This window comes from Callithrix jacchus, chromosome 7 (assembly GCF_049354715.1).
Source record: "Callithrix jacchus isolate 240 chromosome 7, calJac240_pri, whole genome shotgun sequence".
Classification (NCBI taxonomy): domain Eukaryota; kingdom Metazoa; phylum Chordata; class Mammalia; order Primates; family Cebidae; genus Callithrix; species Callithrix jacchus.
Window position 1 is genome coordinate 123,001,361 of NC_133508.1, and position 13,191 is coordinate 123,014,551.

At 35.3% G+C, this 13,191-nt stretch overlaps 1 protein-coding gene across 8 annotated transcripts in view; it reads right to left on the reverse strand.

Annotated features, from left to right (window-relative positions):
- Positions 1-13,191, reverse strand: part of COL24A1 (collagen type XXIV alpha 1 chain) — a 387,629-nt gene that overhangs the window by 40,687 nt on the left and 333,751 nt on the right. For all 8 annotated transcript variants that reach the window (XM_035252039.3, XM_078332354.1, XM_035252040.3 and 5 more), the window contains 5 exons: positions 6,259-6,366; positions 4,251-4,358; positions 4,105-4,158; positions 3,480-3,542; positions 1,487-1,540 (listed from right to left, as the gene is read on the reverse strand). In XM_035252039.3, coding sequence (XP_035107930.3) covers positions 1,487-1,540; positions 3,480-3,542; positions 4,105-4,158; positions 4,251-4,358; positions 6,259-6,366 — 387 coding nt within the window. The remainder of the gene's footprint in view (positions 1-1,486; positions 1,541-3,479; positions 3,543-4,104; positions 4,159-4,250; positions 4,359-6,258; positions 6,367-13,191) is intronic.

Below are 13,191 nucleotides of genomic sequence, written 5' to 3' on the forward strand. Positions count from 1 at the left end.
TTACACATATGGTCCCTAACTTCTGACTTTGTAGTATTGTTTTCTTATCAGAAAAGCAAACCCATCACCCCCTCACCAGTATTTTTCTCGCAATGTTTTCTCCAATCTTAAATGCTTATTCTTTCATAATGAACTTTTCTTCTTAGTATGGAAAACATTGAATATGGAAAAAATTGACATACATACTGAATATTATAAAGGTCTTTAAGAACTATTTATAAACAAAACACAGTAAGATATTTTAGTTGAGTCATTTTAAAATTACATTTTCCTTGATCAATTAATACATCTCATTTTTGACAGAGGAGAACTATTATTCTTTAATCAGAACAGTATGTGTCCCTTAGCTTGCTGAAAAACCACTCACTGAAATTTGAGAATTCTCCCACTTATAATCTTATACAGCTCTGAGTGGCAAATGTTGAAAGCCTAGAAAATACTGAATTATACATTTTACTTCTTTTGTTGAAATATCCAGTAACTTTGGTGGTTTTTTCTCTAAATTTATCAAAGAGAACAGTGGTACTAAACACTGGAAGCATTCTATTTTTATATTTTTAAATTCTCTGTGTCTATATATAAATTTCAAATAACTCAAAATATTAATTCCCTAGAGGAAATGAATCTTTCTTCTCTAAGTCTCAATTTGACCCCTTCTACTGTGCTCCTTGTTTATATTATTATCAGTATTGCAAAACTTTCCCAACGCCACTTTACCAATCATTGCCTCATTTCTCTGTTTTATTTCATAGCCAAATATCTTAAAGCACTGGCATACAGTATCTCAATTTCCTCTCCAGGCACAGCTTGAGTGGAGTGGAAAGAGCACTGCTCTTGAAGTACGAAACACCAACTATGTAATTCACCAGTTCTATCACCTTGAATGACTAGATGAACCTCCATAAACCGCATCTGTTTCTTCATCTGTTAAGTGAAAATAATAATATCTACTGTAAAAGTTTGTTGTAAGAATTTAAAGAATGTTACTATTAAATATTGTCTGCCACTCTCTTCATCACTGTAATCTGTACTCTATCTTCTACTACAACTTACTCTCTCAAAGATTGCTGTTGACTACTCCTTTCTTGAAACACCTGCTGTTCTCACGAATGATTTTATCCTTCCGGGTACTTGCAAAAACTCAAATCTTCACTATCTGCACATCTTTTGCTATCTATGTTCTCTCCTTCAAAAGACAAATTCATTTTTATTGCTCAGGTGTTCATCTCTATATTTATGATGCTCTCCCCTTCCTGACTCAGTTTATTTCTTTTCTCAACTCCAGTTATAAGTGCCTACCTACATATTTATACTGTCTTCATTACACATATGGCCCCTAACTTCTCAGGAATCATCTTCCAGAAGAAAATGTACATCTATTTTTGCCCTTTGCTTCTCAAATACCCAGGCTGATTCTTTATAGATTATTCTAGAAATAGGATTAAAGAAAAAAGAGTACAAAAGACCTGTATTATGATAAACTTACAATTCGACCTGTTGGGCCTATTATACCGTCTCTTCCAAGGGGACCAGTGTTTCCCTGTTGAGGTAAAAGATAAACAGTCTCACAGTTAGCATAATTTTTAAAAAAAATCCAGAGAATCTCTTGTGCAATGGTAAAAGAGCCATGTCTACATAGTTATCACCTTTAGTATAAAATCTTATGATGTTAGCATAAATTATAATCATGGTTAACAGTATGTGACACAATTCTGCATATGATTAAAGTTTCCTATCAGGAGAGTTACATCTATATAATTTCTAAAGAACTGATAAATCAGCATTATGATTTTTATGTGGTGATAACTTCAATGATGCATTATAAATATATGTCATTATATAACAAAACTACCTTCTATAAAAAAGAATAGAATGATGAACAAGTTTTTGAATAAATTTCTGTGCAGATGTTGAAGGAGCAGATGTTTGGATAACATGAAGCATAACATAAAGAAAACTTAGAGGAAGGAAGCAGAGGGCAGCATATGTGACCCACTAAACTTCAGTTCTTGACCTGTAAAATAGGAATAAGAACACCTACTTCATAGGGCCATTGTGAGAATTAAATATGAAAAGTGCTTTTAAAACTTTAGCTGTTATTTGATTATGAATAAGCTGGATCTCTGATCAATTCCTCCCAAAGTAGGAACAGAGTCTATAATTTCTCAATGAATACAAAAATGCCCATTTTAGTTTTTTCCCAGACTCCAGCTTCCTTGGTTCTTCAGAAACCATGAAAATAACTGATACATTTATAGCTGAAGAAATACCAAGAAAGGTCTTTAAACAAACAATTACCATGACAATACTCTTCTCTGCCTTATTTTTTTGAATTAGTATTCTGTTTTTTGAGATGGAGTCTTGCTGTCACCCAGGCTGCAGTACAGTGGATGGCTCACTGCATCCTCCACCTCCTGGTTCAAGCAATTCTCCTGCCTTAGTCTTCAGAGTAGCTGGGATTACAGGCCCATGTCACCACACCCAGCTGAATTTTTTGTACTTTCATTAGAGATGGGGTTTCACCATACTGATGAACTCAAACTCCTGACCTCAAGCAATTCACCTGCTTCAGCCTCCCAAAGTGCTGGGATTACAGGCACGAGCCACCGTGTCTGGCCCTCTTTGCATTATTTAAAACAATTTACTATAAGAGTTAGGCAAGAGGTGTAGGATTTTAAAAGTTTGACTTCCATTTAACAGTTAATTAAGATGTCTTTCTCCTACATCTGAACTGCTTCCCTTTGTCCTCTCTCTGTTCTTTCTACACTTGCCCTTGCAGCTTCTATTAGTCATAGAGATGCTACTACCACAGCCAAACCATTACCTGAAGTTTTTATTTTATTTTTTCAGTTTTATGGAACATCTCATCAATTAGAAAGTTTTGATTAATAAAAACTGAAAACGAAACAAAAAACCAAAAACAATAATCAGAAACCATTGTTGGCTTATTTGTCCCATTACAATTTGCAATTATAAGCACTCACTGCTAACTTTAGACCCGGCTTTTTGCAACTGTTTAAGCAGTTCCTCATCACTCTCTTCATATACCTGCCCCTGGGCTGGGAAAACACAGCTGTTGGGAAATATTTTCAGTCTGGTCTGAAGAGCTCTGGTCATACACAATCTTCCAGGTAGTGCATGGAGGTGGTCTCTGGTTGTATTAATGCTTATAACATGAAATTGCTGTATGTTTTTGTTCCTGGTGTGAGTTAATAAATACATTATCCTGTCTTCACAGAATTCTGATGATTCTTTTTTTTTAAAGTAAGACTGGGAATTATGGGTGGTCTATGAGGAATTCTGCTCAAACTATTATATGAACTGCAAAAGGTTGAACTCTGTATGTGCCTTATGAGTTTCTATCTCAAAAGTCATTTTATTAAGCTATTTATTTGAAGTACATTACATTTAGAGCTCTTAAGCCCTATAGTAAGCAAAGAACCACAATTTCTGGGTAGGCAGAATGACTTTACACTTACTATCTGTCCAATAGGACCTTTAGGACCTGATATTCCAACAATGCCAACATCCCCTTCAGGACCCTAGACATAAATAAAAAACAGATAAAAATTTGTAGCTCTGCACAAACATTTTACAAAATTATTTCATATCAATCTGTCAAGAATTGCCCTTTAAAAAATGGAATATAATACTGTCGTGCATGCCGAAGTATTCAGAAAGAAGTGTACTGAGGCCTACAACTTACTTGGAAATACACCAACAAAGGGAGAGAAGGATACATAGACGGATAAGCATGATAATGCCAGTAGAATAAAATGTAAATAATAAAATTTAGGTAATGGGTATAGGCATTTACTGCAAAACTTTCTCAAACTTGCTGTATGTTTGAAAATTTTAATAATAAACTGCTTGGGAAAAGGAATGAAAGAAAACAAAAGCATATCACATACTAAAATTTCTGGGAAGATGTATATAGTTAAATAATTTAAAAATCAGACATATTCAAATCTCAAATATATAAATACGTACCAGCTGAAATTCTACAGATTTTTTTAAAAGCTCAAGTTAGAGGCTATACCAATATTTCAACATCTCTTTTATTTCTAGATAGCTAGAAGACTAGAAGAAAATATGTCAACATACTTTAGGGCCTGGGAATCCCTGGAAACCTGTCAAACCTTGAACACCATATTCTCCCTGCAATGTGAATTGACATGATAATAATTATTGTACAATGGTATCCTGTTCTGTAGAGTAAGTGCTTGGTGAATTTCTGAGGTGGGACATACAGGCTGCCCTTTCAGGCCAGGCTCTCCACATGGTCCTTGATCACCTTGTGCTCCTCGGCGACCTCTTTTACCTTGAATTCCAGGTTGACCATGTAGCCCTTGTTCACCCTACGGGTAGAACAAAGAAAGGTGATCTTTACTTTAAAACATATAAACATATTGGCTTTTGAATGAAACATAAATATAGGCCCATCCTTAGGCACAATACTGGGCACTGGGAAAATCAAATTCTGCATGATCATTCTCTTCACCAATATTTTTCACATAAGTAATATTTAATTATAATGAACCAGAAGTGTAGCAGTGGGAAAAGGAAATTCCAGAGACTGTGGTGATGTGTGGAAAGAAGAGGAAAGGGGCAACCTGTAAAATTAGTAAGGCTTGAGAGAGGACAGCGAGGGTATGGTATGTGTGAGTGTGTCTATATGTGATGGAACTTGTATTTTATTTCTTATTGGAGATGTGGTCTTGCTCTGTTGCCCAGGCTGTAGTGCAATGGTGTGATCATGGCCTACTGTAGCCTTAAACTCCTAGGCTCAAGCAATCCTCCCAACTCAGTCTCTTGAGTAGCTGGGGCTATAGGCACACGTCACTGCATCTAGCTAATTTTTTATTTTTCTGTAGAGACAGGATATCACTATGTTGCCCAAGCTGTTATTGAACTACTAGCCTCAAGTAATCTTGCATTGGCCTCCCAAAGTGGTAGAATTTTAAGTGTGAGCCACTGTGCCTGGCCAGAACTTGTATTTTGAATTGATATAATTTTTCTGTGTTTTCCCTAACATCCAGAGATGATTCAGCTATCTAATACCAGAAAAAGAGTAGTCTCCTGATGTGTAAATCCTGGTTTTAGTCATAATTTATCTTTTTAATTCCATCAATAAAAAATTTCCATTATCTTTCTCCCTAGGTTCTTTTGATATGAACTGTCTTTATCCTCTGAAAGTTCACTTTAAGTATATACTCAATCACCATTATTATTGAATTTTTAAAAGTCAAATCTTTTTCCATTGATTTTTATTTTTGAAATGAGAGTTAAAATATCTTTCACACCATTTCTAAAAGTAAATTTAGAAATCAGGTGGATTTTAGAAATATGTCAATAAAAAATATGTTTGGTAGATTTGGCCAAAGATTCTTTAAGATTAACAAATTATCTCACTGTCTTGAGACAAAGCTATACAACTTTTGGACTTGACAAATATGGATCCTTCTTATTACAAATTCAAATCTAAAAGTAAGGCTCTTTATTTCTTTTCCTGGTTTGGGTTTTAGCACAAAAGGGTATTCATGACATAAACATTAACAGAAGACTAACATTGTAAACAGTAAGCAAGTAGATCATGATTTTCAGTTTACCCACATCAATCAGAAATCTGACAATTTTTTACAAGTGGAACTGTGAAAACCGGGTTAAGAAGCAATAATGGTAAGGGTGCCAATGTCTTATAAGCCTAAGACTTTTGGACTAATTTCTAAGTTGTCTGGGTCAATCCTGCATGAGATATTTCTAAGAGAGGTTTTGTTTGGAAAGTCTGCTGACGTGTGACAGACTCCACACAATAAATGCAATATAAGACTTAATTACTGTCACACTGACTCTAAGACAGTCTGCACAGTTATCAGATTTATTAATTGGTTGGTTAGGTTCAGAGTCAGAGGAATACGAAAAGTATTTGAGAAAGTATTTATCTGGAAGTAAATGAGATTTCTCTGTTTTGGAGGAGAAGACAGATGCCAAAAAGGCAAAAGAACCAAAAATGAGCATTTTTAAAAGCATCACTAGTCCTGGGTCAAAGAGTTGTTATTGCCAAATAACATGCACTGAGGCTATCTTGGGAGACAGATATGTCAAAGCCACATACTTTTTCGTTCTGTAATGTGCTTTTACTCTTAACCAAATTCTATTAAAAACTACTAATCTTACCATCCTGTGATCTGGCCAATGAACTCAGGGCCTGTAAGGATGGCCAATACTGCTCACCATCAGAACAAAATATTAAAGTACCTTTGGGCCTTGAACTCCTGGGCTTCCTGGCAAACCTGATGAACCCTTTACTCCTGGAGGACCTGGAGCTCCAGCAAGGCCTGTTCTTCCTGGGCTGCCTCTGATGCCCTAAATAACACAGATAAGAAATGAAAACTGGGAAAGTTTCTAAAATGTCAATTTAGAGGCTCAATAAAATGTAGCAAGAGAGTTGTGTCCTGAAAAGCTGCTGTTAGCATACTGCCCAGGAGTTATCCTGGGCTTCTTTCCCAAAAGATGCAATGCTTAAATATTATTTTAGGAACACCCACCACTCACTTGAAATTTCTATAGTTCATGCAACGATCTTGGTGGGCTTTTAAAATAAAAACACTGAAGCAATATAAAGTCCACCAGTACCTTCTTATTTATATAGCAAAGGTGCAAAGTGCATTTGTTGTATTCTAACTTTTGTATTACACTCTGGTATACATGATGACTCTAATAACTGATGAAAGTCTCCTTAAGAAGAAATTCTATTCCTCAACCATACATGATTCCAGAAAATTTGCTAAAAATGGTTTAACTGAAAATAAAGTTAAGCAAGCAAACAGTATATCCTTAAAACCAAATCCTAAATCAGGTTGGCAAACTATAGTTTGCAAACTAAATTGAGTCCATCACCTGTTTTTGTAGATCTCATGAACTAAGAATAGTTCTTACTAAATGTTGAAAAGAATAGCAATGTTTAAAGACTTGGAAAAATTCTATGAAATTAAAATTTCTGTATATGTGAAGTTTTACTGGACAGTCATATTCATTCATTTATATATTGTTTAGGGCTGTATTTGTACAACAATAGCAGAGTGGAGTAGTTATGACAGATATCTTTTTTCTTTTGATTTCGTTTTAAGTTCTGGGGTACATGTGCAGGATGTACAGGTTTGTTACATAGGTAAACATGTGCCAAGGTGATGTGCTGCAGCTATCAATCCATCATCTAGGCATTAAGCCCAGCGTGCACTAGCTATTTTTTCTAATGCTCTCCCTCCCCTGTGCTCTGACTCCACCAACAGGCCCTAGTGGTATTATTCCCCTTCCCGTGTCCATGTGTTCACATTGTTCTGCTCCCACTTATGAGACTGTGAGGTGTTTGATTTTCTGTTCCTGCATTAGTTTGCTGAGTATAATAGCTTCCAGCTCCATCCATGTCCCAGTAAAGAACATGATCTTGTTCCTTTTATAGATGCACAGTATTCCATGCTGTAAATGTACCACATTTTCTTTAACTGTCTATCATTGATGGGCATTTGGGTTAATTCCATGTCTCTGCTATTGTGAATAGTGCTGTAAGGTACATGCACATTCATATATCTTTATGAAAGAATGATTTATATTGCTTTGGGTATATATACACAGTAATGCGATTGCTGGGTAAAATGGTATTTCTGGTATCTCTGGACCTTGGTTTCTCAAGGTCTTCAAGGAATCACAACACTGTCTCTCACAATGGTTGAACTAATTTACATTCCCATCAACAGTGTAAAACTGTTCCTCTTTCTCCGAAGCCTCGAAAGTATCTGTTGTTTCTTGACTTTTTAATAATCGCCATTCTGACCAATGTGAGATGGTATGTCACTGTGGTTTTGATTTGCATTTCTCTAATAATCAGTGATGTTGAGCTTTTTGTTTCATATTTGTTGGCTGCATAAATGTCTTCTTTCGAAGTGTCTGTTCATATCCTTTGTTCATTTTTTAATGTTCTTTTTTCTTGTAAATTTGCTTAAGCTCCTTATAGATTCTGGATATTAGACATTTGTCATATGGATAGACTGCAAATTTTTCTCCCATTCTGTAGTTCGCCTGTTCACTCTGATGATGTTTCTTTTGCTGTGAAGAAGCTCTTTAATTAGATCCCATTTCTCAATTTTTGCTTCTGTTGCAATTGCTTTTGGTTTTCACCATGAAATCTTTGCCCGTGCCTATATCCTGAACAGTATTGCCTAGATTTTCTTCTAGGATTTTCACAGTTCTGGGCTTTACATTTAAGTCTTTTATATTTAAATCTTTAATTGATCATGAGTCAATCTTATATAAAAATATAAAGTCAATCTTATATAAAGATTGACTCATGATCAATTAAAGACTTAAATGTAAATGTTTAAGGAAGGGGACCAGTTTCAATTTTCTGCATATGGCTAGCCAGTTCTCCCAGCACCATTTATTAAATAGAGAATCCTTTTCACATTGCTTGTTTTTGTCAGGTGTGTGAACGATCAGATGGTTGTAGATGTATGGTCTTATTTCCGAGTTCTCTGTTCAGTACATTGGTCTATGTGTCTGTTTTTGTATCAATACCATGTTGCTTTGGTTACTGTAGCTTTGTAGTATAGTTTGAAGTTGGGCAGAATGATGCTTCCAGGTTTGTTCTTTTTGCTTAGGATTGTCTTGGCTATATGCCTCTTTTTTGGTTCCATATGAATTTTAAAATAGTTGTTTCTAATTCTGTGAAGAATGTCAGTGGTAGTTTTATGGGCATAGTTTTGAATCTATAAATTACTTTGGGCAGTATGTTTGTTTTCCCAATATTGTTTCTTCTTATCCATGAGCATGGAATGTTTTTCCATTTGTGTCCTCCCTGATTTCCTTGAGCAGTGTTTTTAGTTCTCCTTGAAGAGGTCCTTCATTTCCCTTGTTAGCTGTATTCCTAGGTATTTTAATCTCTTTGTAGCAATTGTGAATGGAAGTTCACTCATGATTTGGCTCTCTGCTTGTCTGCTATTTGTGTATGGGAATGCTTGAAGTTTCTGAACATTGGTTTTGTACCCTGAGACTCACTGGAGTTGCTTACCAGCTTAAGAAGCTTTTGACCTGAGATGATGGGGTTTTCTAGATATAGGATCATGTCATCTGCAAACAGAGACAATTTGACTTCCTCTCTTCCTATTTGAATACCCTTTCTCTTGTCTGATTACCCTAGCCAGAACTTCCAATACTATGTTGAATAAGAGTGATGAGAGAGAGTATCCTTGCCTTGTGCCGGTTTTCAAGGGGACTGTTCTCAGCTTTGCCCATTCAGTATGATATTGGCTGTGGGTTTGTCATAAAAGGCTTTTATTGTTTTGAGGTATGTCCTGTCAATATCTAGTTTATTGCGGGTTTTTAGCATGAAGGAATATTGAATTTTATTGAAGGCCTTTTCTGCATCTACTGAGATAATCATGTGGTTTTTGTCTTTAGTTCTGTTTATGTGATGATTTACATTTATTGATTTACATATGTTGAACGAGCCTTACATCTCAGGGGTGAAGCCAACTTGATCATGGTAGATAAACTTTTTGATGTACTGCTGGATTTAGTTAGCCAGTATTTTACTGGGGATTTTGCATCAATGTTCATCGGGAATAGTGGCCTTAAGTTTTCTTTTTTTGTTGTTATCTCTGCCAGGTTTTGGTATCAGGATGATGCCAGCCTCACAAAATGAGTTAGGGAGGAGTCCCTCCTTTTCAATTGTTCTAAATGGTTTCAGAAGAAATGGCACCAGCCCCTCTTTGTACCTCTGGTAGAATTCTGTGGTGAACCCATCTAGTTCTGGGCTTTTTTTTTTTTTGATTGGTAGGCTACTTATTACTGCCTCAATTTTAGAACTCATTATTAGTCTATTCAGGGATTCAACTTCTTACTGGTTCAGTCTCGGGAGGGTGCATGTATCAAGTAACATATCCATTTCTTCTTGACCATCTAGTTTATTTGCATAGAGGCGTTTATAGTATTCTCTGATGGTTGTTCGTGGTTTTGTGGGGTTAGTGGTGATATCCCCTTTATCATTTTTTATTGTGTCTATTTGATTCTTCTTTCTTTTCTTCTTTGTCTAGCTAGTGATCTATTTCATTAAATTTTTTTTTTTTAAAAAAACAGCTCCTGGATTGATTTTTTTGAAGCTTTTTTTGTGTCACAGTAGAGATCTTATGTGGCACTTTCATTGCTTTGCACTGTTGCTTGGTGTACTACAGATTGCAGGGATGCAGTTATGATATGATAGTATTTCAAGTGGAACATATATTGTATTAATGTGACACTTTATTTTACTTATTACAAGCACATGCTGTCATATCAAACAAGAAAAGAAAAGTGGACTTCAAATATTGTACTTTTAAGACACCAGGGAAGATGAATTACTTTGTTATCAAATTAGATGGCAAACCTGTATATTTACTCTGTAACAATATTATAGCTATGCTTAAAAATTATACAGTAAACATCAACATTGTCAGACTAGGCATACAATATAAGATTTCTACCTCACAGGAATGCAATAGTCAGAAAAATTAGAAAATGTAACATGGAGTATTTTATCACATCAGAATTTCTCCACAACAAAATGAAAATGAGGCTGCAACTGAAGTTGTTTCTGAGTGTTCACTTCATTTATTAGCCCAATAATGAAAATCCTTTACTGACAACTTAAATCATACAACAAAAATACATCTATTTAAGATTGTTAGCTTTTTGGTAAGAATAGCTGCTTGAAATGTCAAGGATACCGGTGCAGCATCAACAGTCAATGAAAAGACAAGGTTCTTTCTTATTTTCTTCTCTCCCTTGATCTCTCTTGATCAGTCAATAGAAATTAGCAATACTGCTCAGTCATTAATTCAAGGAGTCAATGCTGAGTATAGAGAGTGGAAGAATTGTATAGTCTATGGGGTGAGAATATTTTCAAAGAAGTTAAAAATACTAAATCAGTACAATCGGAAGTGAATTCTGCTAAGATGCAATAAAACTGACAACTATGTATTAAAAAAGAATTATTGGACAAATTTGCAAAGCTTATGGTGGGTAGATTTTCTGAACTCAAACAGTTTCAATAGCATATCTGAGATCTAGATGCAGTACATTTCCATATTTCAAAATCCATTTGACTGTGCACCTGAGGAGTTTCCACCTAACTTTCAATTGGAAATTATTAATCTACAATGTAATGACATGCTAAAAGGTAAAAAGGCAAGCTTTTTTTTATTTGAGATAGAGTTTCACTCTTGTTGCCCAGGCTGGAGTACAATGGCATGATCTCAGCTCACCGCAACCTCCACCTCCTGGCTTCAAGCAATTCTCCTCCCTCAAGCTCCCAAGTAGGTGGGATTATAGGCATGCACCACCACGCCTGGCTAATTTTGTATTTTTAGTGGAAACAGAGTTTCTCCATGTTGGTCAGGCTGGTCTCGAGCTCCTGACCTCAGGTGATCTGCCCAGGAAAGGCAAGCTCTAAAAACAAAACTCTGATGAATAGCATCCACCCCAATAAAATAAAACAGCTGAAACCCTAAAGAAACCCACAGAAAAAGCAGATTTTAACAAGCTACATGTTATCCTCTACAAAGCATGCCATTTTTCTCATTACTAGTCTTGCCTTACAAAATTTTTACTGAATTAGATTTTTGATTTCATGAATAAAAATTTTATGAAAATTTCTGTCTTCTTACATAAGTTCATAAGTAATACCTTTGATTTTTCTTCCTGCAAAGCCTAAAATTTATTCATATTTATATGAATATTTACAGAAATATTTATTCATATTTATGCAAAAAGTTTGCTGACTTCTCTTCTAGAAATGACTTATTTTCTGACTTGGTTTCTAGGATATTAAATTGGGTTATTAAATAGTTTCTCCATGTATTCAACTAATATTTATTGAATACAATCTATGTGTAAGGAAGATACCATGGGAATCCCTTTAAAAACATAGATATAAATAATCTATGGTTCTTGTTTTTAGGAAGCTTAGGATTAAATAAAAAACATGTGACCAGCTGTGGCGGCTCATCCCTGTAATTCCAACTCTTTGGTAAAGGTTAAGGTAGGAGGATTACTTGAGCCCAGGAGTTTGAAACCAGTCTGGGCAACACAGTGACATCCCATCTCTACAAACAAACAAAGAAACAAACAAACAAATAAATAAATAAATAACTAGGGCATGGTATTGTGAGCATCTGCCATGGGAATGGGAATCCCAGCTACTTGGGAAGCTGAGGTGAGAGAATCACCTGAGCCCAGGAGTTTGAAGATACAGTGAGCCATGATGGTTTCCACTGCACTACAGCCTGGGCAACAGAGTAAGACCCTGTCGTAAAATAAATAAATAAATAAATAAAATAAAAACAAAAAAGATGAAACGTGATGGAATGTACTATATAAATAATTATAACGACAGCAAAATTAAAAAAATTCTAGAGAAGAGAGATATAAAGTAAATATCTGAGTGGTTCTGAGGAGGGAAGTTACTTTTAGTGGTAATCAGAAAAGAAATTAGTGAGAAAAAACTGGATCATGATCACAATACAAAGATAATGCCCTTAAAATTATAAATGTGGTGGGAGAGATGTTTTGGCTGTAGACTAAAGTAATTTCTGTGGAAGTCCTGGTTAACAGAATGGGATTTAAAAAGTAAAGTCAATTTTGAATTTAGTACTAAAGCATTTTCCTTTTTTTTCAAATAACATTTTCTTCAAATTATGTCATCATATATTTTATTATTTCCTTCCTTATGGTAAAAAATAATTAGGTGTATTTTTAAAATTACCCTTTCTAAGTAGATTTTCTTAATGGTCACAACACTCACTAAAATAATATATTTTATATCTACTAGGTTCATGCCCTATGCTGGGTGCTTACAGGGAGGTACATATGGGATATAGGTTCTTGTTTCTCAGCTTGACCCTTAAGTCTTTTTTATATCAATGATCTCTCACCATTTATCTACATTAGTGGTGCTCAATATTTTGATGGGACCACCATTACAAGGGCAAAATCCTCATGGAAGAAGAAAGGGAGGAAGAGGGAGGAAGAGAAAGTGAAAGCGAAAAGGAGAAAAAGAAGAAAACAAAAAGAGAGAGAGAAAGAGAAGGGGAGGGAAGGCGGGGAGAGGGAGAGAGAAAGAGAAAGAGAGAGAGAGAGAGAGAGAGAGAGAGAGAGAGA